The sequence below is a fragment of the Mytilus galloprovincialis genome, chromosome 8 (genome assembly GCF_965363235.1).
Source record: "Mytilus galloprovincialis chromosome 8, xbMytGall1.hap1.1, whole genome shotgun sequence".
NCBI classification, from domain to species: Eukaryota; Metazoa; Mollusca; class Bivalvia; order Mytilida; family Mytilidae; genus Mytilus; species Mytilus galloprovincialis.
In genome coordinates this window covers 61,370,743-61,386,385 of record NC_134845.1, presented here as the reverse complement: position 1 = coordinate 61,386,385, position 15,643 = coordinate 61,370,743, and the positions used below count along the sequence as shown (strand labels likewise).

Here is a 15,643-nt window from a genome sequence, read left to right as displayed (position 1 = left end):
ACTAAGCAAAAGTTTCAAAAGTCAAAAGACCATGACTGAGGTGGCGTGACCAAATAATCTCCATATAAATGAGATATGTCAATGTTTATACAACTGCATACCAATTATCATTAACTTACCACTAGTGGTTCCTCATCACAAACTAATACATGATAACTAAACAAACATTTCAAAGTCAATAGACCATGACTGAGGGGGCGGGGCAGAAACATCTCCATGGAAATGAGATTTGCAAACGCATATACAACTGCATACTAATCATCATTAACTTACCACTAGTGGTTCCACATAAACTGACCTAATCACAAACTAATACATGTAAACTAAGAAAAGTTTCAAAGTGGGGGCGGGGCCAAATAATCTCCATGGTAATGAGATGTGCCAATACTAATACAACTGCATACAAAATATCTTTCACTTAAAACTAGTAGTTCACCATAAAGAAGACCTTATCATAAACTAAATCATTGTTTACGCCGACGTCGAGCTGGAAACAGTATACCTGTGTCTCGCTTTTTGACTCCGTCAAGCGAGACAAAAATACAGAAAATACAGAAAACAGAAAATAGAACACGACAAAAAAAGTGTAGAGATAGTGGAGTGATCAAATCCGGGGATCAAATATGAATATGAAGAATAGAGAAAAAAACACTAAGAAAAAAACAATTGAGAACACGGTCTTACGAATAAAGAACACAAAAATGCTGACATCCACAGACCCTCTTCTATAATTGTTATTTATAGAACAACTCAAGTCTTTCTCTACAACTAGAGGACACATATTTTTATATTCGGCTTTGAATGTGTGTTCTTGCTGTAGGGAAATAGAGAAAATACGTATAAAATTGATTACATGATGTTTTTATTTCTTTTTTAAATGTATTATCCAGGTGATTCGATGAAGTATCATAATGGAATGATGTTTTCCGCCACTGACCAAGACAATGACAAGACTAGTAGTGACTGTACCGGCAGTTATGGGCCTTGGTGGCATAAAAGTTGCAACTGGAGTGCACTCAACAAAAAGTTCAGCTCCAACCTAAGATGGGAAACTTTACCTAACGATACTGCCAAAACATCGATCATGATGATAAGAAGAATATAGAAAGTCTTATGATAATAAATGTTTAGCAAATCAAAATACTGTTTTGTTTTATTGAGCCGTTGCAAAGTGTTTAAGAAGAGATAAATGTGAAAGTCAAAAGATGCAATTTCCGATGCCATAATTCAACCATCTGCACAAAAGAATGCTAAAGAACAATTTTGTATTATGTAAATAAGATGAACTGTGTTGTCATTTAATAGCAATAATGTGTATCAATGCTTCTTCACCAAAATCCATATTAAGAATTATTGTACAAGTTATTAGTGAATTTTCGTCTAATATTGTACAACTTGTAATTTGTACAAATATATAGTTATCAAAGGTACCAGGATTATAATTTTGTACGCCAGACGCGCGTTTCGTCTACATAAGACTCATCAGTGACGCTCATATCAAAATATTTATAAAGCCAAACAAGTACAAAGTTGAAGAGCATTGAGGATCCAAAATTCCAAAAAGTTGTGCCAAATACGGCTAAGGTAACCTATGCCTGGAATAAGAAAATCCTTAGTTTTTTCAAAAATTTAAAGTTTGGGAAACAGGAAATTTATAAAAATGACCACATTATTGATATTCATGTCAACACCGAAGTGTTGACTACTGGGCTTGTGATACCCTCGGGGACGAAACGTCCTACAAACACTTTTTATACAAATTACAATTTGTACAAAGTCAAAATACAATTTATAATTTGTACAAAATGATAACTTGTACACCCAGCTGATTCAAAGTGGGCACCTTCAATCAAATTCAAGAGTATCTGAAAAATTGATTAATGAGCTATTCCGGATTCTAGTAGGATAATTTTACAAGCCCCCCCCCCTTCTCCCCCTTTAGCAAAAAATTGATATTTTTCTTAGGTTATCAAACTCATTCGAAAATTAACGAACAGAAACCTCGATTCAAACTCGAAGAGTGTCTAATAAAAAAAAAATGCTTAAACTGATACGACGAAAATATCAGACTGAAACTTAGAATCGAGAAAAAAAAATCAAGTGATAGCTGGACAACCAGGAAGAAAAACATTATAGAACGGTCCCGGATTGGACTCTTTCATTCTTTATTTTTCAACTTGTTAATGTTTAAATTTCAATTTTCTCTATTCATTGTAAAGTTTGCCCATTATTCTTTATTCTTAATGGTATTCTCTTTTTATTTTGTCATTTCCTTTTTTTTCCTCTATTTTTTTTTCGACCTTTTTTCTGTCGATGACTTTTTGCCAATTATTCTCCATTCTGTCTATTCTATCCAACTCCTCTTATATCCATTGATTAACTTGCAATAGAAGTGCTACCAAGGTCAAACTTAGCCAACTTAAAGGCAAGAAAACCCAAACGACACCTAGAGACCTAGCATACAGTCTTTGATAATAGACATCCCTCATTACAATATGCCAAGCTATGAATCTCCAAGGATATAAATTTGAATGTCCTAAAGATCCTTATATACCATTTTGTTTCTCCATAGAGAAACATTTAATGACATAAACCACTAAGGAGTTGTTTGACGTAAGACAACGGACATATACATGTTCAGCTATTCCACTTTCTTTATGTCTGTCCAAAGTCAGGTGCCTTTTGTTCGGTGTTTTACGTTGGTTGCTGTCGGGCATATTTGTTTTTCGTTTTGTCGTAAATCAGGTCTAAGGCTTCCTCGAATGATTCGTTTTACAGTCATGTCAATGTTTTTTTTAGAGCTAACTGTTTGGTTTGGGTGTTAACGTTGCTCATTGGTGACCAATAGTTGCTTACATCCTTGTCATTAGGACTAAGGAGGATACTAGTAGACGTCACCACATGTACTCGGTTAGCAGATTAGAATATTGTTCATCAACGTTATTTAAATCTTTTTTTCGTATTCCCTGTCTGTTAGTCTTACACTATTTACGTTTGTATCGTTGGCACCAGTATACGTAAATAATGAAAACAAATAGACAAGAAATACAATAAAAGATTTGAAAAAAAAACAACATCTGGCTGGTTCTCTCCATTCACTCTAGCTTCCATTCCAAATGAAAGCTGGCCGCCTAGAAGAAACCAAAGATGCTGAAAGAGGCATTAAACATGAAAAATAAGAAATAAAATCATATCTGACTAGCATATCCATTAGTAATTTTAAACTAAATATGCAAAAATGGAGATGTGGAGTATATGTCAGTGACACAACAACCTAGATACAAAAAATACCAACAAATAAACAGTATCAAGCTCTTAATCGTCACACGTGTAAAAAGTTGTGAAATTTACATCATATTGTGGTCTATAAAGTTGTGAATATGTTCTTAAGAAATAATCATTTTTTGAACGTACTGTTATTTTCTTGACATTAATTTCCAATTAAAAATCTAAGTGTCGAAGATTTTTTGTGTGTTAAATTAACCAGAATAAGGAGTTAATTCTGACCTTTTCAGAAAAGAAACCGTGGAAATTGATTAGTGTTTTTTATTGTACTTGCTTTGGTGACATTAAGCACCACTTAAGGATGTACACCTCTGAGGAGCCAAAAATTTCTATAATTAAACTTTTTTCTTAACCTGATTTTTGGGTTCATAACACTGTAACAAAATAATTGGTGAAGAAATATATATTGTGGTGCACTTCTTTTTTTGCTACGGCTTTTGAAAATGCCCAATTTTGATGATTTTCCCATTTTTCATCGATTTTTACCTATTTTGTTCCAAAAATTTTTCCACAATTAAACTTTTTTTATACTTTCTTTAAATATGAAGTGGACCAATCTGAATAAATCTTGCTTTAAAAACTATAGGTAGGTGTTAATATAAGAAAGTTATATCATATTTTGACGCTTTTTTGTGTAAAATTTACCATGCTGTCAATTTTGCATTTTGTGATTTTTCTCAGTTTTAAGAACAAAATGTATTTTATTTCCACTTTTTTGTCATAAATGATTGAAAAAAAATATATCTAAGAAATTTGAAAAGACCAAAATGATATGGGATGTACATGATTCTTGTAAAATCATTTTTTGTATCCTTGACCAATTTGCTCAAAATTTTAGCTGAAAATACTGACTTGATTGGTAGTAAAACAATGTAAAATTTGAAAACTTGATTATTCATAAAACCATTCATTGTAAATACACAATTTTTTCACAAAGTTATGTTTGATTATAATATTTTTAAAATTCATTGACATTTTTCACTTGTATCACATGTTTTGGAAATAATTCAAAAACGAGATTTCAACGAGACTGAACGAGACTAAAAAGTCAGAAGAATACATCCTTAAGAAACTCCACATTCTATCTATATGTATTTAAGAACTAACCTTTCAGAAAAATAAGAAATTTGTTTTAATTTATTTACTTGTTGAACAATTTCAAAGCAGTAAGTATGTAAGCCGAGCAATCCAAAAACATATATAGGTTTTTTTTGGTGTTTTTTTTTTTAAATGTTACAGACTTTGCCTATTCAAATGACTGTGTTTGAGGCACTAAGTTGCTTGAAAGCCGAGTGATATTTCTGGAGATATATGAAGATGTTTATGGACTTAGAGAGGTGGATAACATGGGCCCACATGATAACACTTTGGCCTGCATTTGGTGATGCTAGGTCTATAATTTGTATTTTTTAAAGTAAATTGTCTATTTTCCGGTTAATAAGTACAGCCATTATTTAACTGCAGTATGAAAATTATAGACTGAAAAGTAATCGACGTTTCGTGTTCCTTTTGGATATATGGGACTGTCACTTTTAAATAAACTGTTGACACAGAGACATATCTTGCTTGTCTGTACAAGAGTGGAGACTTAAATGTCTGCCAGCTCTATATACAATTGATTTCATACTGTTAGTCCTGAATATAAAACTTTACTAAACGTATCATAGAAACTTAGCATGATCCAAGAAAATGAGGTCAAGATCAATTAAACAAAACCTGATTTATACAAAGTCATGTAGACCTTACAATCATTTCATAACCATATACAATTGATCGATTGCTTATTGTTTCGTAGAAACAAACTTAACCATGAAAAACATAAAGTTGACTAATGAACTATGAAAATGAAGTCAAGATAAGGTCACTATGTCAGACTGATATATACACCTTACTATCATTTCATAGATCACATATAGTTGATCTATTTCTAATAGGTTAAGAAAAAAAGACCAAAACATAAACACTTAATTCTGATCAATGAACCGTTTAAATTAAGTCAAGGTCAAATAAAACTTGCAAGACTGACATATACATTATCAATTTACATGTTCGTCATGCAGGTTTTTTTTCTTCTTTATTATAAAATAGTTCCATACATGAAAAATGTTGACCTAGCTAGTGTATATAGCATGAAGAAAAAAGACCAAAACACAAGAACTTAACTTTGACCACTGAACCATGAGAATGAGGTCAAGGTCATATGATACCTGCCAGTTGGACACCTTACAATCATCCCATATACTTATCATAGTAGACTTATAGCTAATGTTATCTAAGATATGGACTTGACCATGAAAACTTAACCATGCGCGGATCCATGAATTGAGGTCGACGTCAAATGAAAACTATATGACCGGCATAAGGACCTTGCAATGTACGCACATACTAAATATAGTTATTATGTTACTCCTAAAAAGAGATAAATTAACATTACAATATATTTTAATTTTCAAGTCTCTGATATATGAAAAGAAGGCCAAGAACAATTGAAATATGACACACGGAAACTTCATAACATAAGGCATTTATATACAAATTATTTCAACCTTCTAAAAAACTTTGAAGTAGTAAACGCCACTGCTTTGTTGAGATTTCTTCGACCGAAGTTGCAGGCTCGACGGTACATACAGAAAAATGCATTCTGAGGAACAGGAACGTTGCTCATAAATTCAGTCTCTGGACCAGGATCTAGTAGACAGTGCCTACAAATGGTCGACAAACCAAGATGACAGTTATGTAAACTGATAGAAAATATTATTATCTATGTTAAGTGTTTCATGCCAATCTAACTTAAGCAGAAAACTTAATACAAAAATTATTAATAATTTTACAGCCAGTGCAATGTGTCCTAGGTACAACGCCTCACAATAGTCGTTAAAGTGATATGTACCAATACTGATGCAACTTGATATTAAAAATAGCAATGATCTTAAGCAAGTAGATTCTATTAAACTAACGTAAGCAGAACACTTCACATTGAAAATTGCTATGTTATTTGAAGCCTCTGTAGCATCATTTAGTGGGCCGAGCTTCAAAACAATCATCAGATTGATATTTACTGATATTAATGCAACTTTATTCGAGATACAACCAATAACAGAGAAGTGATCGAATTGATGTTTCTTTACCGTCAAAATTAGCTACGTTATCGACAAACTTATTTCAGAAGTGACATAATTTAATTTTCTTCATCGACAAAATATTTCATGTCCAACGTGTAAGTTTTCATTGTTTAAGTCGAAGTTTTTTTAACACAGTAAAACATGTTTTATAATCAACCTCTGTCATTGGCATTTTCATTTTAACGGTAAAGTATCAAATACGGGATCTCCGAAATTTCCATCATTTGTTACGAGGAAATCATTATTCAATCGAACATATGTCTTTGTTCATGACACATATTATGAAATACAAAGGAGTTAATATAATCAAATACTTTCGAACTGACGGAAACAAAAATACATAATCTAGAATATGTGTTCTGTAATAAACAATGGCTTCGTCGTGCGAATCGACGAGATCATGTTACATGTAACTGATCTTAGCTGTAGAAACAGTTGGTGCGACCTCGATAAAATCTTTATCAATTTAATATAAGCGATAAATATTCATGACTACAATGATAATGAATTTATTGGAGTCACATCCACTGTTTCTACTGTAAACATGAACTCGTCGGTTAGTGCAATGAAGACACTTTTAAAGATTGAGATTGTTGGTTTATTCTTTACACCTTCGAGGTATTAAAATTATTTCAGTGTTTATTTAAAGTTTAATTTATTTTCAAATCTCTTCTCTTTAAAATTGTCGAAACTTCCGTTTAAGATTTCTGTGGTAAACTATCTATTCTATAGTTAGGACCATTTTATAATAAATACTCTTTTGTACAAGAATACTTTCTTTATAGAAGTATAGATCTGCTGGTTATAGATTTTTTTTTATAACTTTCATTATTGTGACGACGCGCTATGAAATTCAGATTAATTTATAAATGAAGTTGTATATAAATTTTTGGTCATAAACACAAATCTTTTAAACAGTTCGACGAGTGCGTCAATGTTACAGTAGTCTGTTTACTGTAAGTTACTAAGCTTGGCCCGATTCATCTGTCATTTATGGAAACTAATTCACCACTTTCTGAGACATTCATTTTTATTTCACCATCAGACATGGACAGATGGAGCTACATTTGTAACTAAAGGAAAACTCTCAAATTAAAGAAATTTGACATGATATACTGAAACTTTCTTATAATCAATTAAACGACTGCTTTTCTTAGATATGTGATTTTTCATGGTCAAACTTTAACATTGCTAACGGACATTTTGAGATTTTTTATTGTAAAAAAATGGTGTTTTTTTAAAGAAATCAACATTCAAAATTTAGAACTTCATGAACATGTACAGGAAGCTGAATTATTGCACATCTATGTACTACTTAAAATTGTACTTCGATCTGTTGCGTCCTTAAAATGTTCTGACCGTCCTAAGATTTAATGTACGGAAATGTTTCGGTAAATTAAATTCAAATCCGAATTGAATGTTTATGACACACAAAAAGAGAAACCAGAATCTCTTGATGACCAAACGAATGTACACGTTGGGTCGATTTAGAGCTTTTCAGAAGGAGTGAGATTCCACCCTTGTTGAAAGCCTTGTGGAGACCTCGAGATTTTTAAATTCCCTCCGTTTTTCTCATGGATGGAGTGTGGTCTCTCTGTAAATTACCCCCATATCTTTTCATTTTCCTATTTACCGAAGGTTCTATGTGAAAATTTCCATTGGATCATATATGTTAAACTAAATGTACAAAACAGGCTCAAGAAAAGGCGAAATTTCTTTTTCAAACCCGAACTGGAAATCTATTTTTTTTCTAATAGAGCACCTTACATTATCGTCAATGAGTTCAGGCATGTGAAACATTATATAATCATACACAAGAAAGAAACCCTGAACAGGCTTTCAGCAATAATTTTTACCTATTTAATATTAAGTAAATATTAACATGTACATGTATTTGATAAAGTACAGATATAACAAAGAAACTGCCCGGTATCCGACGTAAGAGTACACCGTTTTACTGCACGCGTAGTCGGGTGCGTTCACTACGAGGACACTTGTACCCAACTACACGTAAAGTATGAGTACAGAATCGTCCCATACAGGACTTTTTCTATGTTATCCTAGTATATTATCCGACAGTTAAGAATAGAATCTGGTCAAATTTTGAAGTTGAACATGTGGGAATTTTTTATTTTTGCCACGGACCATTTAATTTTCATGGAGGAAGGGGCCTGGTAGATTTTAGAAAACAATATTCTGACCCTGATTTTGACTTAAAAAATCTGCTGCCTCAATATTTTGTCATATGAAAAACAAAATTGTCAACAAAATTTTCCTGTATAAACTGTAATAGAAAACAGAGAAAATGTGTCTATGAGACACAGATGCCCCCGCCAAACAGGAAGTAGACGAATGACAGATCTGAAAAGTATAGACACAGTACAATTCACCTTGACAAAGCTCTAGACCAAATATCAAACCAATCCGACATACACAAGCCGATATTTATTTGACAAAAATTTTATAGATCGGACGTACAGACGTACAGACAAGGGTAAATCTTAATGCCCCGTCGCCTAAAGGCGGGGGCATAAAAATCTGACCAGCGAAGCGGTTATTATAATATTCTGAGATATATAACTATATATCCCCCCACCCCCTTTTCCCCTCCTGAAAATCAAATGTTTCGTGCCTTAGCACATGTGTGTTAGCACTCAGTTGTTCAATTAACGCGGTTAAGCAGAAATGTATGTGTATTTCGACAAAAATTGGTAAATTAACACCAGAGATTCCTTCGTTTGATCGAAGAGTTTTCTTGCTTCAAGCTGAATAATTCACACCGTTCTACATGAAAAAAAAAGATTTAAAAACAAAAGTTCCTGCGGGCTTTTTCACGTCCTAAATTTCGAGACCTGACAATCCGGGACATTAAAATTCCACTTTACCAACAAAAAGATAATCCCAGCTTTATTTCTTGATAAAGGGTCTCTGGTAATAATGATACGAAGTCGGAATTAACTCAGGTTTTAAGAAAAACATACGTGTACATTCTGGATTTCAAAAGTAAAAATTTTTGACAACATACTTGGCTTTGGATAGTATTAAAAAAGAAGATGTGGTATGATTGCCAATGAGACAACTATCCACAAAAGACCAAAATGACACAGACATTAACAACTATAGGTCACCGTACGGCCTTCAACAATGAGCAAAGCCCATACCGCATAGTCAGCTATAAAAGGCCCCGATAAGACAATGTAAAACAATTCAAACGAGAAAACTAACAGTGCCTATTTTCAGACAATTCAAACAATTCAAACAATTCAAACGAGAAAACTAATAGTGTCTATTTTCAGAAAAGAATGTTTTAAAAGTCAAAGAAAAATGTTTTCCCTGATACAAACGTTTTAAGAACCAGCTTTGTGTAACCTATAGATAAATTAGACTGGATATAAGGAAATTAATGTGTTTACTCTGATTTGAAATTATCTTTTAGAACTTTTTTTAGTAATTGAGAACCTATGTTGTTTATGGGTAATAGGTGAAATGTTGCATGATCCCTCAAAATGACAGCAGGCGCAGTTTTCCGGACGATTTTCATTTGTACACTGCTAAAAACTGTCAGGTCCTGGCCATGGTATATTTTTTTTACTGATTTTTACTAAAAAAAATATTCTCTGTGTGTGCCCTTGCAACAAATAGTTTTGCTCGTTATTTTGTCATATTAAAAAAACTTCTCAACAAAATTTTCCCGTTTAAACTGTACTAGAAAAAAGTTTGGCATGTGAAACGGACGAAGACATATTCTAACAGAAGTACAAATACATTGTACCAGTCCTCCCTTTTGTGTATACATATGAAAAAACATTTTAAAGTTATTGATTGAATTCAAATCCATCACACATACGGTACACATTGTAAAAATAAAGGACTTCATTCCTATCAAACACCTTTTTAATTGTTGACCAGTATATTTCTTTTAGTTTTGGATAAAATTGTAAAGGAAATAATACTATCAAGACGTCCTTCCATAAATCTTTTTTTTCTGTTCTGACTTTGAAGAAATGACTACTTATCGCCCAATCGAAATGGTGCATGGACATATTTTGTTTCATATTATTAGAATTATTTTCAATATTATCGGTAGTAAACTTGATTATCGACACATGAAAGTTTGTAAGCATTGTCAATCTTTTTAACGTTAAAGAACCAATAGTTCGGTCACTACTCAATTAAGTTTGTCGATAACACGCGCTGAAGTACGTCCATTATTCATGGTTCATTATTCATTATTCAATAATGAATAATGAAATAGTTCACTATTCACTATTCAATATTAAAAAATGAATGATGAATAATGAAATAGTTTATGTTTCATTATTCAAATTGAAGCGGTGAATAGTGAAATAAATATAAAAAAAATTGACTGTTGACACTTAACCTATATTTTGATTCGCAATGACCATAAGAGGGTTTACGGAGGACTAAATGCCACAACATGCGTAACAATGAGGAAATATAAAAAAGAAGATGTGGTATGATTGCCAATGAAACAACTATCCACAAAAGACCTAAATGACACAGACCAACTATAGGTCACCGTACGGCCTTCAACAATGAGCAAAGCCCATACCACATAGTCAGCTATAAAAGGCCCCAATAAGACAATGTAAAACAATTCAAACAAGAAACCTAACGGCCTTATTTATGTAAAAAAAATGAACGAAAAACAAATATGTAAAACATAAACAACATAAACAAACTACAACCACTAAGTTACAGGCTCCTGACTTGGGACAGACACATACATAAATAATGTGGCGGGGTTAAACATGTTAGCCAATTATGAATAATGAAATGGATATTTTGAATAATGGCATGGACTGGCAGGACCCTTCAGCCTCTAATTACAGATATATATTGTACATCGATCGAAAGCTTATTAAGAGAAGAACAAAAGGTATATAGTCAATATGTTCCGCAACGCATATTAGAGGAATAAAGAAGGACTTAAATATCGAAATACGCCTGAACATTAAGAAATAGCCAATTTTGAATAATGAAATGGATATTTTGAATAATGGAATAGACTGGCAGGACCTTTCAGCCCCTAATTTCAGATATATATTTTACCTCGATCGAAAGCTTATTAAGAGAGGAACAATAGGTATACACTCAATATGTTCCGCAACATATATTACAGGAGAAACGAAGGACTTAAATATCGAATTAATATTACGCTTGAACATTGAGAAATAGCCAATTTTGAATAATGAAATGGATATTTTGAATAATGGAATGGACTGCTGCGACCCTTTAGTCCCTAATTATAGATAAACCTTATATCTCATTCGAAAGCTGATTACAAGAGGAACAAAATTTTTATAGTCAATATGTTCCGCAACGAATATAAGAAGACCTAAATGCCAAAATACGCGTGAAAATTCAGAAATAGCCAATTTTGAATAATGAAATGGATATTTTGAATAATGAAATGGACTGCTGCAACCCTTTAGCCCCTAATTATAGATAAACCTTATACCTCATTCGAAAGCTGATTACAAGAGGAACAAAATGTATACAGTCAATATGTTCCGCAACGAATATTAGAAGACCTAAATGCCAAAATACGCGTGAAAATAAAGAAATAGCCAATTTTAAATAATGAAATGGATATTTTGAATTATGGAATGGACTGCGGCGACCCTTTAGCCCCTAATTATAGATAAACCTTCTACTTCATTCGATAGCTGATTACAAGAGGAACAAAATGTATATAGTCAATATGTTCCGCAACGAATATTAGAAGACCTAAATGCCAAAATACGCTTGAAAATAAAGAAATAGCCAATTTTGAATAATGAAATAGATATTTTGAATAATGGAATGGACTGCTGCAACCCTTTAGCCCCTAATTATAGATAAACCTTCAACCTCATTCGAAAGCTGATTACAAGAGGAACAAAATGTATATTGTCAATATGTTCCGCAACGAATATTAGAAGACCTAAATGCCAAAATACGCGTGAAAATTAAGAAATAGCCAAATTTGAATAATGAAATGGATATTTTGAATAATGGAATGGACTGCTGTGACCCTTTAGTCCCTAATTATAGATAAACCTTATACCTCATTCGAAAACTGATTACAAGAGGAACAACATGTATATAGTCAATATGTTCCGCAACGAATATTAGAAGACCTTAATGCCAAAATACGCGTGAAAATTAAGAAATAGCCAATTTTGAATAATGAAATGGATATTTTGAATAATGAAATGGACTGTTGCCACCCTTCAGCCCCTAATTATAGATAAACCTTTAGCCTCATTCGAAAGCTGATTACAAGAGGAACAAAATGTATATTGTCAATATGTTCCGCAACGAATATTAGAAGACCTAAATGCAAAAATACCCGTGAAAATTAAGAAATAGCCAATTTTGAATAATGAAATAGATATTTTGAATAATGAAATGGACTGCTGCGACCCTTTAGCCCCTAATTATAAACCTTATACCTCATTCGAAAGCTGATTACAAGAGGAACAAAATGTATATAGTCAATATGTTCCGCAACGAATATTAGAAGACCTAAATGCCAAAATACGCGTGAAAATAAAAAAATAGCCAATTTTGAATAATGAAATGGATATTTTGAATAATGGAATGGACTGCGGCGACCCTTTAGCCCCTAATTATAGATACACCTTTAACCTCATTGGAAAGCTGATTACAAGAGGAACAAAATGTATATTGTCAATATGTTCCGCAACGAATATTAGAAGACCTAATTGCCAAAATACGCGTGAAAATTAAGAAATAGCAAATTTTGAATAATGAAATGGATATTTTGAATAATGGAATGGACTGCGGCGACCCTTTAGCCCCTAATAATAGACAAACCTTATACCTCATTCGAAATCTGATTACAAGAGGAACAAAATTTATATAGTCAATATGTTCCGCAACGAATATTAGAAGACCTAAATGCCAAAATACGCGTGAAAATAAAGAAATAGCCAATTTTGAATAATGAAATGGATATTTTGAAAAATGAAATTGACTGCAGTGACCCTTTAGCCCTTAATTATAGATAAACCTTATACCTCATTCGAAAGCTGTTTACAAGAGGAACAAAATGTATATAGTCAATATGTTCCGCAACGAATATTAGAAGACCTAAAGGCCAAAATACGCGTGAAAATTAAGAAATAGCCAATTTTGAATAATGAAATAGATATTTTGAATAATGAAATGGACTGCGGCGACCCTTTAGCCCCTAATTATAGACAAACCTTAAACCTCATTCGAAAGCTGATTACAAGAGGAACAAAATGTATATAGTCAATATGTTCCGCAACGAATATTAGAAGACCTTAATGCCAAAATACGCGTGAAAATAAAGAAATAGCCAATTTTGAATAATGAAATGGATATTTTGAATAATGGAATGGACTGCGGCGACCCTTTAGCCCCTACTTATAGATAAACCGTATACCTCATTCGAAAGCTGATTACAAGAAGAACAAAAGGTTTATAGTCAATATGTTCCGCAACGCATATTAGAGTAATAGCGAAGGACTTAAATATCGAAATACGCCTGAACATTGAGAAATAGCCAATTTTGAATAATGAAATGGATATTTTGAATAATGGAATAGACTGGCAGGACCTTTCAGCCCCTAATTTCAGATATATATTTTACCTCGATCGAAAGCTTATTAAGAGAGGAACAATAGGTATACAGTCAATATGTTCCGCAATGGATATTACAGGAGAAACGAAGGACTAATATTAATGAGATTTTAGCATGACATCCTGCCAAATGCTTGCTAATCATGTTTATGTTCCAGAACATACACAAGTATGTGGACTGTACGCATACAGTCTGCCCAATTTTAAGAAGTTGGTCAAGTTTATTAGAAACAAATGTACAGTACAGATCAACATAACTGAAATCTTTAATAGATTAATACAAATAGTTTAATTGCAATTAAAATAAAAACACAGGTTTAGTCGAGCTGGTACCAGACAGTACAAGTATACTTAAATGGTCTGACTGTACACATATGGTGGGACTGTAAGTTCTGGACCGTAAATGTAAGATCCAAATACTGATATGGTCTGGAACATTTATACATGTACATGTCTTAAAATTAATATCAAACACATTGGTGTTTTTGGTAATAAGTTATTTGATAGAACTATAATGTTTTGGGATATCAAAATCAAAAATATCCCATTTTTACTTTTAATAAAGAAGAAGATTATTGATGTATGTATAAATGTATATTAAAATGAGACAGCAAGCCAACGACACAAAAAATAAGGATGAAACATACATAATTTTTTTGTATCAATGCTATAATTTCCAATATGTTCAAAGAGTTCAAGGTATTTTTTCATTGAAATAAAACACAAATTGAAATCTGTCAAAACTTCAAAAGCTTAAAGAAATATTGTTTCTGTTGTCTGCATTTTGTATAACATATTGCAAATTCTTGTGAATAATGGAATATGTTATTATAGTTGTCTAAAGTTTTAACATTGATCTTTATACCGTAAATTCATAAATTATTGCGTGCATTTATTATTGCGATTCTGTCATTTTAGACTTAAATGCGATTTTAAATTTTACGATTTTGAGATTAATCCTGTTTAATATATATAAAATATTTCATAATGCGAGTTTAAATTATTGCGTTTACAACTCTGTTGCATTTTTCGCAATAAAAAAAAATCGCATTAAGGTGGTACCTAACACTACAGGGAGATAACTCTGTAAAGTCAGCTAAACGTTTTAATTACGTTGTGTTGTAAAAGGAATATTAAGCTTCTCAATGCTCAAAATTGGTGTTTGTCAAACTGCTATATAAACAGTAATTTTTCTGACAAAACGGTTGGTTCAAAATTTTTGAAATTTTTATTTTTTTTGTTAAAGGGTAAAAGTAAATACTTTGACAAAATTTTATAAAAATTAAACGAGCCAAATTAATTTTAGTGAAAGTGTTGGGTACCACCTTAATTCTGAATTTACAGTATATATATTATGTATATAACTTGGGAAAATACCCAAATGTTATAAAGAAGAACAAATTAATTGATTGTTATATGGTATTAGAATAGGAAGATGTGGTATATTGCTAATTTGACAACCCTCCATCAGAGACCAAAGGATGTAGGCTGTTAGCAACTGATGACACTGGACAACCTTTAACAATCAGTAAAATCCATACCGCATAGCTATTTTTATTGAAAATCATTTTATTGCTACATGTATGCAAACAATTTTGTAT

At 32.2% G+C, this 15,643-nt stretch overlaps 1 protein-coding gene across 1 annotated transcript in view; it reads left to right on the top strand.

Moving 5' to 3' along the window:
* Positions 1-1,141, top strand: part of LOC143042336 (fibrinogen-like protein A) — a 54,235-nt gene extending 53,094 nt beyond the window's left edge. Inside the window, exon 9 of the mRNA XM_076214616.1 lies at positions 891-1,141. Coding sequence (XP_076070731.1) covers positions 891-1,105 — 215 coding nt within the window. The 3' untranslated portion in view covers positions 1,106-1,141. The remainder of the gene's footprint in view (positions 1-890) is intronic.
* The last annotated feature ends 14,502 nt before the right edge of the window (positions 1,142-15,643 follow it).